The following is a 15,357-nucleotide window of genomic DNA, read 5'->3' as shown; positions in this document are numbered from 1 at the left end:
TTCTGAGGAAGTCACATATTTCAGCGGCATCTGAAAAAAGGAGTGTTACCCATCTCAGCCACACAGCAGCAGCACCAATAACACTGGGCTGGCATGACGACAGTCGGTTCCTACAGTGTACCAGGCACTGTGCTAGCCCCTCTGATCCCTCACTATTGCCCTGTCGGAAGAGTTTTCCCCTTATCCCATTATACAGCCCAGGAACATAGCCCAGAGAGGGTTGGCGACAAGCTCACACCCAACCAACAGTGGAGCTGAGATTGAAAGCTGCCACTCTGACTTCAGAATTGGTGCCAGAAGTCTGTGCCATGCTGTGTCTCATCATCTGTCCCCACTCCCCCATTTCCCCCCCAAAACACCATTTGGAAACTGGGGAGAGGGGAGTATCTGTCCAGGTGACTGGCTATTGCCAGCTGGCTGGGGTTCAATAACTACACCAAAGGGCGGAATCTGGCTTTGGTCTCCCTGCTCCCCTGGGGATGGGGTGGGGTCTGGCAAGGGTCCCATTCCTTCAAGGGCACCCCTCACTGTTCACCCAGTATACAGACGACCCTGTGGTTGGCTGAGGAGGCCATCAACGCTGAGAGCTAATGTCATGCCCCCCGAAAGTGGGCTCTCTAGTACCCTTCAAGGGCTCCTACAACCCTTGGCACCCCTTCTCACATTCCAGGCACCTGGCTGACTTATGTCCCTCAAGTGGAAGCAAATGGCTAACTATGTCACTTCTTCCAATAGCTCCAGCAGGACAAGAACACCCCTCTATGACCCCACCCCAGTTCAGAGCATGTCTCTGTTCATCCAGAATGGCGAGACCAGATGAGCCCTCACCCTCAATTAACAAGCATTCTCAGCCCCAACTTCCTCCACCACTCGCCTTTTTACCTTGGGGCTCTGGCAGGTAGGACCTAGCAGGGCGTGGAGCCAGGCAACGCATGGTGTGGGAAACGCAGTGAGTCTGGCAGACCCTCCTGGTGCCCTCAGCCTGTCCACGACAGGTGCCTTCAGATGCCCAGCTCAGGAGCAGGCAGCCTCATCTCTTGCCGGTTTCCCTGCATCTTCAGATGCCTGGAGCCCGCCAAGTATAAACCAGCATGCAAAGGAAGTAAGCAAGGGACTAGCGGAAAACTCGCCCCCTGCAAGGTGGCTTCCTGCGACCAGATTTCTCACATCTAGACATGCTCGAATTTGTCCACGCTCCCTTAAACTCCCCCGCCCCGCCCCCATGCCTCCAATGTTAATTTCAGTTCCTTGTTGTGGACCAAATGGGGTGGTGACTGAAGAAGGCTAAGACGTTGGATTGTCGGTTGTCAAAACATTGACATTCTGAAATGATGGATGCCACAACGGTTCCACGCTGGTCATATTTGGCCACCTGCCAATATCTGCCATCCTCGGAAGGATGGGGCCAGGATCAGAGCCCCACAATTGTCTCAGACAAGCTGAGCGTCCCTGCGCACGCCACTCCCCCTTTCCACCTGCCTCCCACCAAATTACCCTGAATTTCCCAGCAGATCATGAGTGGTCTGCTCATCATTTTCATCCCAAGACATTGGACTGAAACATAAATTACACTTAAAAGGTTGTTACCCAAAATATGATATATATGCCAGGTGGCTTGGGGTGACACACAGATGTGGTGCCAATAATGATGACTCACATGGGGAAAGTTGGTGCCTTTTCAAGTCTCTGTCCAGGCACCGGATAGCATCCAGGAGGAAGTCTCAGCTTGGGGCTTGTATGTCTTTAACTTCTTCTAACGTACGATCTCCCCGTTTCACAGGGAGCAGCCCCCAGCCTCAAGCCTTTGGTAGACAACAGTATTTGGCTAGAATCGAATAACACTACACTGCTCTCTTTTATAGTTACCTTCTATGTGTGGCATTCTTTTTTATTTATGACGGACATAAACCTGCCTTAGAAAATAAAGTTGAATGAAAAAATGTGAGCGGTTTGGAAAACAAAAAAAGCTGTGAAGCAAATAAAACATAAGTGGTATGCCAACATCATGAGGGTGGTACTGAAATGAACGAAGTTTGGGAAACTGATTTAAGTGCCAGATGCGTATTTACTGAAAGGGCCCTGGGTTCCGAGGGAGAAGAGCTGGTGTCATGCCCCGGCTGTCACTAGCAGGTGTGTGACCTTGGACCCCTCGCTTCCCTTGTGTGGGCTTCAGTTTCCCCACGTATGAAATAAGGATAATGATGCCTATCTTTGTATGATGGTTCATTGGAAGCAGTTGCTGCTTTCAGAAGTCCCAGGGGAAAGGAGGCAGACAAATGAAATGCTAATAGTCAATTTGAAACAGCCTTGCTTTGTGAGGCTAACAAAACAGAAAGAACGAATATTAGAAATCCCAAGAAGTCTCACCTTTCCGATGACCCGGTGCCGAGGGAGAGGCACCGCTGGCCATTCAGCTTTCTTGAGGCCACCTGTGGGAGTCCCTTCCTGTCCTCAGAAGTAGCCAGCTCCAGTGGCCATGGTTCTGAATCAGCTCCATGGCAGGGCAGAGCTTGAAATGAGAGTCAGCCAGGCCTGCAGGTGCACCTGCCTGGACGCCCTCATCTCTCACCTGGACGGCAGCAGAGGCCTGCCACCTGGTCTTTCCACATCCTCCCTGACCCCTCCAGATCCATACCGGACTCTGATGGTCCTGTGTCAACACAGAGGTTCTCTGAACTGGATGATGACATGTGCCTGCCTGTGTGTTTGGCTGACGGCAGAGGCAAGGAGTACAAGGAGGGTTAGGGCACAGAGGCGAGGTGGGAGGCTCTGTGGGCCCAGGCAGGAGCTGATGGGGGTCTGAATTCCAGCAGAGGCCATGGAGACAGAGCTGAGGAGAGGGGGCAGGCTGGCGCAGAGGTAGGATGACAAGCGTTTTGGACCGAGTGGACAGGGCAAGGAGTAGGGCGGACGGCTAAATCAAGCCCGGATTTTCTCCCTGTTCAAGCATCCTGCTTATGCTCCTCTTCCAAACTATCCCAGAGGTGGTGACCATGCTCTGCAGCCCAGGCCTCAGTTCCCTCCTGACTGAGGGGACCTCTCAGGGCTACTGAAGCCAGCCTTGTCCTGGCCACCTGCATGTCTTTGTGTCAAACCAGGATCTAGTGTGACAAAGACCACTAGCGACCAGCAGAAACTTTGTTAAGTTTGCCAGTGTCCCCTGTGAGAGGAGACTGGGAGGAGACCGATCTTCCAAGTATGATTTGCATCCCAGAAAGTTCGCCATCCCTCCCTGCAGTCTCCCCAAACAGACCTGGTTGGTCTTACCTTACATAGGTACTACCTATGTACCTGTGCTCAAGCAGCGTCCCCTTCCAGGACCCCTTACTGCTGCCTCCTCCCTATCAGGCGGCATTTTAGCCAACCTTCAAGGCCCAACTTCCCACCTTCCTTATTTTTCCAGCTACCAACAATCTTCTGCTTTATTCATTTTAAGAAACCTTGTTGCTGTGTATTTGACAATACACTGTGAACCTCCTGTTTCATGACTATGCAATCTGACAATTCAGTTCGCGAACTTGTTGCAATGATGTTGCTGACCTTTTTTGATATCAGAGGGATTATTCTTTATGAATTTGTACCAAATGGACAAGCAGTTAACCAAGTTTGCTATTTGGAAGTGATGAAATGGCTGCGTGAAAAAGTTAGACGACCTGAACTTTTCGCCAACAATTCATGGCTCTTGCATCACGACAATGCACCACCTCACACAGCACTGTCTGTGAGGGAGTTTTTAGCCAGTAAACAAATACCTGCATTGGGACACCCTCCCTACTCACCTGATCTGGCCCCCAGTGACTTCTTTCTTTACCCGAAGATAAAGGAAATAGTGAAAGGAAGACATTTTGATGACATTCAGGACATCAAGGGTAATACGATGACAGCTCTGATGGCCATTCCAGAAAAAGTTCCAAAATTGCTTTGAAGGGTGGACTAGGCGCTGGCGTTGGGGCGTAGCTTCCCAAGGGGAGTCCCTCGAAGGTGACCGTGGTGATGAGTTCGCAAACGTAATTGTCCGACCTCGTATAGCCCCTTGCCTCGGATCAGATCATTACATTGCTAACATCTGGGACCTGTGTTTTATTTTCTCATTTAAAAGACATACTCCAAGCCTATTCGAATGAAATGATGGAGCTTGGATTTAAATGATCAAGGTAGACTCAAGTTCCAAATGGCTGAAGAGTTCTCCCTTCCGAGGTTGGGAGTGCTTTCTCGAATGCTTTTTGTGTGACCACAAGTCCTAGCAGGTGCTAAATAAATGACTGAGGAAGAGGGAAGGAAGGAGATTTTAAAAAGAAAGAGTAGAGGTGAGTCAGTAGAGAGGTAGGTGAATAGAGAGAATAAAACTGGTATGTATTCAAATTAGGCAGGTAGGGAGGTGTGTGAGAACGTAAGCCTATCATCAGTAGGTAACATACAAATGGGTTAGTTGTAGGAAGGCAGGTAAATAAGTGTGATACATAAATATACAGGCAATTAGAGAAGTAGAAAGACTGATAAGTAGACATAAGTAGGTAGTAGCTGTAAGTTGATGAATTCATAAGTAGATAGTAGGTAGGTCGTTAAAACAGGTAAGTTTGAGGGCAGGCAGGTAAGTGGCTGGGCAAGTGAGGACACAGGTGAGAGGCTCAAGGTAACAGCAACAAAGAACAGAAACCGTCCTTGGTTGGGTCAGGCAGCAGGCTTGGAGCCAAGCCAGGCCACTGGTCAGCACGGGGAAAACCCACGGGGAAGTGCCAACTTCCGGGCGCAGGTGCCTCTCCTTCTGTGGTTCCTGGAGGTGAAGGTGATGTGTGTCAGGCTGAGAAGACGCCGCGTGCAAGAACAACAGTTGTCCTCCCCAACATGTTTCCGCCTCAGGTTTGGGGAAAGGAAGGAGTTGGGAGGAAGGGTGCAGCCCCTCTCCTCTGCACAGCCCAGCTCTGCGGCTCTCATCCTAAGAGCCACATGAGGGGGGACGCTGGAGGAGGAACTTGGCAGCCCAGACCATCCCTGCTTTTCCATCATGAAATCGTATCATGAAAACAGAGAGCAATGAAACGACAAAGGGAAGCCAAAGGAAACGATAAACTAGAAAACCTACAGCCTCTGCGAAAGCACGCCCCAAACACTTCTGTGCCCCTCGCTCTGGTCACAAACCCAGGCCAGCTGCCTCTGCCATCCCTCACCCACAGCCATCCGTCTGTTCACCTCGGGCCTGTGTTTGCCCCAGCACCACCCTCAAGGCTGCTGAGTCAGAGCCAGCTCTCCTCTTGCCAGAAATGCATGTGCCTCAGGTTGGCTGAGGTAACTGAATCCCGAGAACGACACTCGGTACTACTGTCGCCTCCGTTTTATAGACAGGGAAGCTAAGGCCCAGAAGGGTCCAAGGAAGGGCTCACAGAGATACCCCTTGGAATCAGGGAGTCACGACTGGCACTCAGGCCACTGGAGGGCACGGCCCACGTGCTTACCCAGTGTGCCAATCTGAGGGTGGGGCCATATTGCCTCATTCTTCTGCGGCACACAGCACCCAAGCACTCACTACTGTCTAGATATTATTTGGTGCCCCTAGCAAGGCTACAGATGATCGTTTCCTCAGCACCTCAAACCCCTGGTTTATTCCCCCCTGTCCAGTGCTCCATGCTGTTAACCCCCTAGAGTTATCTGTCTAATGCTAGGCAATGCCTCAGATAGTTTCCCAACTAGCAACTAATTTAACACTCACTACAGCCCTGGGAGCTTACATCGTCATTCCCATTTTAGAGATGAAGAAACTGAGGGTCAGAGTAGTGCAGTTACATGGCCAAGGTCCCAGAGCGGTCCAGCTTCCAGCCTGGTTCTTTGGGCATCACTGCCATCCTAACTCTCTCTTCTCTGGTTGCAGATGGCCCTTCCAGGAGCTGTCACCCACTGTCCACTAAAGAATGCCCGAACGTTTGCTCGGATTCCCCAGTGAAGCTGCTGAGTTCTGCTAGGATAGGGACCTTGACTCTCCAGCCTCCCCGAGCTGGCCTGGGGCTGAACGCACACGTGCTGCTCTGCATCGCACAGAGTCAAGCCCCCGAAGTGGGCTCTCTGCACAATTGCAGCTGTCGCACTGCAGTAGCTGAAGGAGCCTTCTGAATCATCAGGCTAGTTTCAGTATGAAGCCAGTTAACCTGTTTTTGGTAGATTTACGGTATCCCTTTGGGTTGTTTAAAACAGGTAACCAAGCAGAAAGTGTAGAGACACATCTGGACTCGGTGAGACCTAACAGCCCCACTCCCCAGGCCGTAACCTCTCTGTGCCTCAGTTTACTCACCTGTAAAGCGAGAATGATGGTAGTACACGAGCCATCCGCCCACCCACCCATCCGTCCCTCCATCCTCCCATCTCTCCATCCAACATTCAGCAACTACACATGGCATACCGATCCTGTCCCCAATGCCATGCTACACAGTTGGGGTGCACCTGGGATCAAAATACAGTTCCACGTGGAACGTATTTTCCAGTGGGAGAGTCAGGCAACCCACAACAAACATACAAAGTGAACTACATAGAAGGTGAAACATCACTCTAGGGAGGGGGCTCGGAATGTGGAGGGGGCATTGCAGTTCTAAACGGAAGGCCTCACTGAGGTGACACCTGAGTCGAGAGCTAGAGGATGTCCGGTTGGTGAGCCAGGAGGACATCAAGAGAGCAGTGTTCTCGGTGGAGGGGCCAGCAGGTGCGGCGGTCCCAAGGTGGAGAGCGTGCCAAGCCTGTCCCAGGAACAGCACGGGGGTCGGCATGGCTGGAGCATGAGCAAGGCAGAAGCAAGGGATGAAAGCAGAGTGGTGATGAGAGCCAGACCGTGAAGGGCCTCAGGATGTCTGGATTTAGCTTTTGCTCAGAGTGATGGGGGAGCGGGTGCAGGATTTAGGGCAGTGGGGGGTGAAGATCGTTACAGGGTGTGGGGAGAGTTACTAAAACATCATTGGACGATTTCCTTTTCTGAACCCCACTGAAACTAAAGTCAGTGCCTTTATTTATAAACCACACAATTTTCTTTCCCGTTCTGCTTCATCCCCTCCGGAAGGTGCTCCCTTCCTGCTTGTACTGCAGCAGGCACACCTGCCTCGTCCTGGGTCAAAACCTGGAGAAGAGCTGGCCTGGAGGACAGAAGAAGGAGCAGGAAAGACAGAGATTTGTCCTTCTCTATCTCCCAGCCTCCTAAAGCCCAGTTCCCTTTCTAGAGTCACAAGGGATCAGAAAAAAATAATACATCCCCAGGGCGGAAACACAGTTAAATAACAGGAACCAGTGAGAGGCGGAGGAGGGGCCGAGGTATCTTAAGACATGCAGTTTGTGGCGGGGGTGGGGGGGGTCAAAAAGAGAGGAAGGCTTTGACTTCCCCCCAGGTTGGCCTAGGCTCTCCCACTGAGACCACATGGGCTACAGGCACTCTGCTTAAGAAGTCGGGGAGATCACTCAGGTCGTAAAGATGCCTGTTGCCCCAGGGATCTGTCAAGAGTGGGAGAGTAGAAAATGTGTCCAGGATACCAGCTGGGTGAGAATTTAAGCACAGGGGAGCCAACCCCATATAAACGGGTGTCTTGGCCGGAAGAGTTGGAGAAATGCCTTTACCACCCTTTGGTACCAAAGTCAAGACCATCAAAGGGCTTTTAACTCTGAAGGTCAGGTTGAGGATAAAAGCGTGCCTGTCCTCAAATCCCACCTCCACCTCTTCCTACCTGAGGACCCAGGGTGTCACCTCTGGGTGGCCTGTAGAATAAGGATGCAGATAATCAAAGGGCTTCGGGTGGATATGGGGACTAGCTACGAAGGTGCCCGGATGTACTTAGGCTATCTATACGTGGCACACAGTAAATAGTGAAGAAATATGAACCATTGTTATTATCTCAAGTTTTCTATTACTGTGAAACCGCAAAGGGACCAAGGAGGACCAGGAATTCATGACGCCAAATTATAAAATTTGAAAAGCACAGATTTGCATAGAGGAAACAGATCAAACAGGCATCTTGGGGAAGAAGGTTGTTTGCAACAAAGAGAATCTCTGTGTAACTGGAAAGGAAGACCTTACATGTTTGAGGAGCCAAGGCTGCAAGTGAAACAGTATGGTGTTGGCTTGTTTTTTCTGATTTAAGATGCAACAAGTATCATCAACACTCGAAAAAGAAGACACTTTTTCCCTCTCTTCTCCTGATCTGATTCCTAGTTCCCATCTCTCCCTCTCTTTCTCTGTCACTCTTTCCCCCACCTTCTCTCTCTTCTTCCCCTCCCCCTCACTTTCCCTCTCTCCCTCCCTTCTTTCCATCTCTCTCTGTCTCTTTCTATTCTGCCCTGCCCTTTCTCTTTCTCTCTGTCTCTCCTTCGGCTTCTGTCTCTCCCTGTGACACAAATGAACACACACACGCATGCATGTATGCACACGCACACGTATGCCCACACACAAGCACCTGTGCACAGAAATACACAAACGCGCAGGTGTGTGCATGCGCACACAGCATCCTCCGCAATCCGGCGCTGTGGCCACTCCGGTTAATGGCCCCTCACGTCTCCATCATTGAACCACACTGACTATGCCTGCACCTGTTTTCCCCATTAGATCGTGAGCCCCTTGAGTTCAAGAGCTGATGTGTGCCCCGCCCCGGCCAGTGCCCAGTATAGGGCCTGACACATCGAGGAGACTCAGGGAGTAAACCCACTGGCCCGCTTGCCTCAAGGAGGGTTTTCTCTTAAGCAGAGTGGGAAGCACGCCGCTTGCCTCCAGCACACGAGCATCACAGACAGTTCTCTCTAAGCACTTGCGGCTCCTGCCAGCTCCACCAGCCGCCCTGATTCCTGCCCAGGTCGGCCTTCCCATCTTGGGACACAGATGATCACACTGACTTCTCTTTCAGAGAGGACAGAAAAATCCTTGAGCTGCTTACAGCCAGTCATTGCTCCTGGAGCAAAGGGGACGCCAACTTACCACCATGGTCCTTGTAGCCGAGGGCCCTCTCGGATGCTGGCACCTGCAGCCCACTCCAGGCCCACTTCAAGAGGGCCAAGTCCGGGTCTCCTTTCTGCAGCAGGGTCAAGGAGATCTTCCTGGCCAGAGCCTCAGCATCAGGCTCATGGAGCAGGGCGCAGTGGTACTCCCTGGAGAGAAGCTCCTCCTCCAGCAGGTTGTCCAGGAGGGCCTGCACCTGGCTCGGCTGATGGCTGGAGAGCAGCATCCGGACCTGAGCCAGGATGGTCTGGAAGTGGTTCATGGCAGCGCTTGGAGGCAGTGCAGCTGTCAGGGCCAGAGCCTGGGATCTCTGCTCACCCGGCCTGCAGCATCCAAAACATGAAGTGAAAAACAGGATGAGGGAACCTCCGCAAATTATTGCAGCTTATTCCTGCTTAGGAAGATTTCCTCATTTGCGCTGCAGGCTGGGGTATATGGTGAATGGCTGGAAATGGGTTCTTGGGCTGATTCACACCCCACAGATATTTGCAGGTTTCTTCCATGTGCAAGGGCCCCAGAAGCCTGCCGCCTTGTGGATTCCATCTAATCCAATCCAGCATTTATTAAAAGGAGGAAAACCTGACTCTTGGAGGACCGCTAAGATGAGCAGTCTTTTCAGATGTTTTATCATAGTATGAAGGCAATTGGGGCATAGAGGTTAAGTAATTGGGTTTGGAACTAATCTGCTTGGGTTCAAATCCCAGGTCTGCCCCTTGCTAATTATGTGACCTTGGGCAAGTTACTCAGCCTCTTCTGGCCTCCATTCTGCCATCTGAAAAGGTAGCATGATAGTAATAGTATTTGCCACGTAGAGTTGGATGGAGTGGTAACAACAGTACTTACCTCCAGAGCTGTTGGAAGGATTAAGTGAGATCATGTATACAGAACACCTCATGTTACCTACAACGTGACAATAGCTCAATAAATATGAGCCACTATTCTTATGCTTATTGCCATCATTATTATTATTGATTAATAGTGCAAACAACTTTGTCATCTTGGGCTTAACCTCACTAAACTTCAGTCTCCACTTCCGTGAAATCTCCAAATAAAAGTAATCCAATCTCATTGAGTTGTCTTGAGGATTAAAAGAGAGAATGCCTTCAAGGGGCTTAGCATTAGACCTAGTAAGCACTTAATGAACACTGGCTGTATACTAATATTATCCCCAATTTACAAATGCACTAAATAGAGGTTTTGCATAGGAACTTGGCTGTTTTACGATTTTACTCTAAAAATCCCCAACCCAATTTTTTAAAAATCATAGCTGATTGCTCCCCCTGCCCATTGAGAAACACACCCATGACCTTGTTTCCTCTCTGGCCTCAGTTTTACCATCTATCAGATGGGAGCATTTACATTGTTCACTTAAATGACACAAATAAGAATTGCCACTTTCCGTATGGCTCAGTGGTTCCTACCTCACCAACTCTACCACAGGTAACAACTATAAACTCTGAGGAAAAATATGAAAAACAACTACCTTAAGGCACTGGAGAGTGACCAGAGCAGGCAGATACTAGAAGTGAGTCAATGCGTGGAAGACAAGAATATCACTGGTGAATTCCCAGCTTATGAGTTTAGCCTGAAGACAGGTCTCAATCACTGCTGTGCCAGGCTACTCACACTCTTTTAAAATACGCAAAGTGTTATTGCCCTGAGGACTACTAGAGGACAGAATTTGGGGTGACAATAGCTGCTGGAAAGTGGGGGTAGAAATTCCAGGCAAGGGACAAAGAACTTCCTCCAAATTCTGTGTCTAAACTGCCAAATATCTGGCTGACCAATGAACCATGTATGCATTGAAGGTCAGACTCCGAACAGCTCAGCTGAGGCTCAACGAACTGAATGAGATTTGAAGTGCAAGCTACTATGGGTGTGCAGAGGGGGTAAGAGACTTTGCACTCGATGCCAGCCAAGTGAAGAGCCTGGTAAAACAACATCAAACAAATAAACACTCTTCCTACTGTAACAGAATCCAGAGTGCTCTGAACCTATCATTCATGAGGTGCAGCACACATCCAAAGAAACATAAAAAGGGAGTCATTTGCAAAAGAGAAAGGCAGTCAATGGAAACTGACCCAAGATGACCCAGATGTTGAAATCAGCAGACAACGACTTTTAAAGCACTGACTATAACCATGAACCAACAGGACATAAAGGAAAACATATTCATCAAAATGAGAAGATAGGAAATTTTAGCAGAAAAACATAGAAACTACTTAAACATTACCAAATGGAAATTATCACAGTGAAAAGTTGAAAGTCCCTGGATGGGATTAACAGTGAAATGGGAAATCATAGAAGAAAGAGTAACTTTAAGAAGGAACAGTAGAAATCATTTGATGTGAAGAACAGAGAGAAAGATTGAAGGAAATGAGCTTCAAGGATCTGTGAGACCATGTCAAAGGTCCAATATATACATATTAGGAGTCACAGAAGAAGAAAAGAAAGGATGGGGCAGAAAAAAGCCTTAAAGAAATAAAGCCCAAAATATCTCACATTTGGTGAATGTAAAATAGATCTGTGAAGCTCAGTAAACTCCAAGCAGGATAAATATAAGAAAACTACACTGAGGAGCATCAAAGTCAAACTGCTGAAAACCAAAGATAAAGAGAAACTTGCACAAGCAGCCAGATAAAAACAACACATTACATACAGGAGAGCTTTTGAATAATCACTGACTTCTCATTAGAAACCATGGAGGCCAGACGACAGTGGAACAATATCTTGGAAGAACTAAGAAGAAAAGAAACTGTTGACTCAGATTTCTAAATTCAGTGAAAATATCCTTCAAAAATGCAGGAAAAATAGATATTTTCAAATAAAAGAAAACTGAAAGAATATGTTGCAGCAGACCTGCACCTCAAGAAATGCTAACGTAAGTTCTTTATGTGGAAGACAAATGATATCAGTTAGAAATGCAGAGCTACAAGGAGGCTTGAGGAGCACGAGAAATACTAATCTCTGGGTAAATACAAAAAAATATTCTTCTTAAAACATAATTGCTTAAAACAAAAATTATAGTATTGTCTTGTGACTTAAATATATATTATACAATACATATGCTGACTATACAGTTGCAAGGTTTCTAAATTTTATATCTAGTGGCACAATGTTACCTCTATGTAGATTGAGAGAAATGGAAAATGTGTATTATAATCCCTTGGGCAAACACTAAAACATAATGCAAAATGGTATAGCTAAACAGCAATTAGAAAGTAATACAGAGTTTTAAATGAGATGAACTCTCAACTCTAGGTTTGAATAAGCCACGAACAAGATCATGACGTTATAAACTTTGTGCATAAAGGCAGAAGGTGAAATTCCAAAGCTTTTCTTCTTATTTAACAAAGTGCCCACACTTGGAAGCAAACAGAGACATCGATGCATATTATCCCCAAAGCAACAAATTATCAATTAAGATAATCAAAATTGCATACTTTGTAGGCATTAGAGCTCATAATTTCACAGGGCAAATCAATAATTTTTGCAGGCTGGGTATCTTAAAAGACTCCTTTGTACAAACTACACTTTAAAGAATAGTTTTATAATCATCAAATGAAGCTTTTCACACAGGTCTTCTCTCATAACAGAAGCATGGGCTGGACACTCGTGTAAATGTTCTCAGTTTTATCAGAACTAACTTTGTGATGCAGAACAGCGTCTGCTTTACTGCAGCTAGAGGGGAAGAGGAAACTTTTGCCCCCTTTCCCCTCTTTCGCTCTGAGATTTCTTTTCCCAGCAGTCAGAAGACCATGCAGTTTCTTGGACAAGGCAGTAATGCCCATCAATTAGCCCTGACAGAAAAAGAGATTTGAGGAGCTTAAAACTTAGGAGTTAGGAAAAAAGGAGCCAAAAGAGAATTTGAACTAATGGAATAGATGGTACCTAATCTTCAGCCATGGCTATGGAGAGCTGGCAGGGGGTCAGTTGCTGGGAAAGATAAGGAACTTGTGTTCTTAAGCACCTCACCTCTGTGGTGCTTGAAAGAGAGGACCAGGCCTGAGAATACATCCCAAGCCTCCAGGTGGGGATGAGGACCGGGGATGAGGATCAGGCCTGAGACCCCATCCGAAGCCTCCAGGTGGGGATGAGGACCAGGCCTGAGAATCCATCCCAAAGCCTCCAGGTGGGGACGAGGACCTGGCCTGAGACCCCATCCCAAGCCTCCAGGTGAGGATGAGGATCAGGCCTGAGACCCCATCCCAAGCCTCCAGGTGGGGACGAGGACTAGGCCTGAGACCCCATCCCAAGCCTCCAAGGTGGGAATAATGGATAATGAAAGAGCAAACATTGGGCACACAGAACCAGGGATAAGAGTTCAGTTCGCCTGGTCACTTGTAAGGCTACCTTCCTCTTTCCTATCAATCCAGCCACTACTCAGTCATGAGTTTCGTCAGGAAAACCTGAACGCCAGCCTCCACTCAGCCACTGACTCACTGTGCCACCACAGGCAAGGCATTTCCTCTCTCTGGACCACAATTGCGTCACCTATAAGATGAGTGGTCAGATTACATGATCCCTAAGATTTCTTTCAGTTCTGAAATAGTACCATCTCCAGGGATGTGTTACTCAGGTGCAGAACCTGCTGGCCTCAGAATTCCATGACATTCTCCTGTGACCAGTCACGAGTGCGGCATTTCCCCCGTCCACAGTCATTCAGGGCCCCCTGTGTGATTTTATTTCTCATAATCACATGCAACCTGCACTCTTATTCATAGATATTTTGCCTTAATCTGGCTTATTCATTTATCATAAAAGGAAATTTCATATTCCTATCACAGTTGGAAAATCCTATCACACGCCCAGGAATAGTAGGCAACTGTGACCAACACATGGCGAGTAAATCGATAATACAAATGTTTAGTCTTCTGCTTGTTGAAGGTTTGGACCCTGAGGTCCAATTTCTCTTTGTGATAAAGAGGGTTAGCCAGTGTTAGAGAGACGTGTTAAAGGTTAGACTAGCACCAAGCTGAAGTGTCTACATCAGCAAATGAGTAAAAAGAATTTAAACTACCAGAAAGGATGTAGAAAAATGAGAACTCTCCTACTCTCTTGGAGAGTGGGATGGTGCGATCACTTAGGGTAACAATTTGGCAAAACCTATGAAGAAGGGAGAAGTACATACGTAGCATCTCTACTCCTGGGGGTACACCCCAGGGAAATGCTTACACATAAGCCTGTGACACCTGAAGCAGTATTATCTGTGATGGTAAAAAATAAACGCAAGAATAGATATAAATGCCTTTTATAAACATTCTGAAATATGTGTGGCTTTAAGAAATTAAATGTAATGGACCCACTTGAAGTGAAGGAATTTATTGGTTGTTAACATGAAGCTAGACAAATCTATTACACACTGGGGTATAGTCCACGTTTTAAATGTTTCCTGGTTGAGTCTTTATAATCATTTCTCCTATTTCATAACAGTATGGTGTTACACATAAAAGTAAATCCATAAGCTGCTAAATCCATGAGAGTGTTATATTTCCAAGAAGACCCGTAAAACAGGTTGCCAAGGGCTCTGAATTCAGCTCCTCCCGAGGCGTTTTCCTCATGGGCTCAGCTGGTAGTACAATCTCCACCCCTTCGGTGGCATTGGTCATTCATGGTCGCCCACCTGTAATTCCTTCCAGAATCATCACAAGTATGTATCATTAGGGCTGTCTGACTGCACTCACACACAAAACGGAAAATTTTAGAGAAAAGTGCTATTCACCTGCTTTGTGTATTGAAGGATAGAGTCTTTAAATGGTTTCTGATGGACAACCTCACACTAATAAAACGACCAAATTAAACCTGCCTGGTGGACAGCAGCTATTTGGAGCAGAGTGAGACGTTGGAAGGTTTGAGTTCCATTCCCAATTCTGGTTATGTGCCTTAAGAGTGTTTGATTACTGTTATAAAATTGGACAGTTTTTATGCTAACAGCAAATGTCTATATACTGTATCTGAGGCTTAAGGACGCCTGTCTCGGAGAGGAAGGCATTATACTATTTATGAACGGTAACAAATGCACTGTGTCTGCTTATAATTTCATCTTTGAATGTTTGTGACTTGATTAGCTTCCTCCTAGCTGATGTTACTATGTCTAGAGTCAATTAAACCCGTGTAGTGTTTTGTGTAACTGTTGACTTTGGCAGCATGAAAATAATGTGTAAAGCAAGATTTTATGATTACAGAATCAGAATTTCTGAATTTTTATCATTGAAAGTTGAAATGTAACACACAGAAGCAAAAACCAATAAAAGAATACAGACATTTCACTGACTATAAAAGAATCACCCCCAAGAACCTAGAAACAACTTAAATATCCTCCAAAAGTAGAAAGGGTAATCAAATTGCAATATACGTATTCCTACAATAAGATCCTATACAATAGTTAAAATACATGAACG

General features: G+C 47.2%; 1 protein-coding gene across 4 annotated transcripts in view; it reads right to left on the bottom strand.

Moving 5' to 3' along the window:
- Positions 1-15,357, bottom strand: part of CIITA (class II major histocompatibility complex transactivator) — a 92,381-nt gene that overhangs the window by 36,552 nt on the left and 40,472 nt on the right. For 3 of the 4 annotated variants that reach the window (XM_033101147.1, XM_033101143.1, XM_033101142.1), the window contains exon 2: positions 8,936-9,279. In XM_033101147.1, coding sequence (XP_032957038.1) covers positions 8,936-9,218 — 283 coding nt within the window. In that variant the 5' untranslated portion in view covers positions 9,219-9,279. Of the gene's footprint in view, positions 1-882; positions 1,067-8,935; positions 9,280-15,357 lie in introns of those variants that run through there. The other variant, XM_033101144.1, reaches the window with a different exon arrangement.

This window comes from Rhinolophus ferrumequinum, assembly GCF_004115265.2.
Source record: "Rhinolophus ferrumequinum isolate MPI-CBG mRhiFer1 chromosome 15 unlocalized genomic scaffold, mRhiFer1_v1.p scaffold_54_arrow_ctg1_1, whole genome shotgun sequence".
NCBI classification, from domain to species: Eukaryota; Metazoa; Chordata; class Mammalia; order Chiroptera; family Rhinolophidae; genus Rhinolophus; species Rhinolophus ferrumequinum.
The sequence above is the reverse complement of the archived record's forward strand: the minus strand, read 5'-3'. Positions and strand labels throughout refer to the sequence as shown.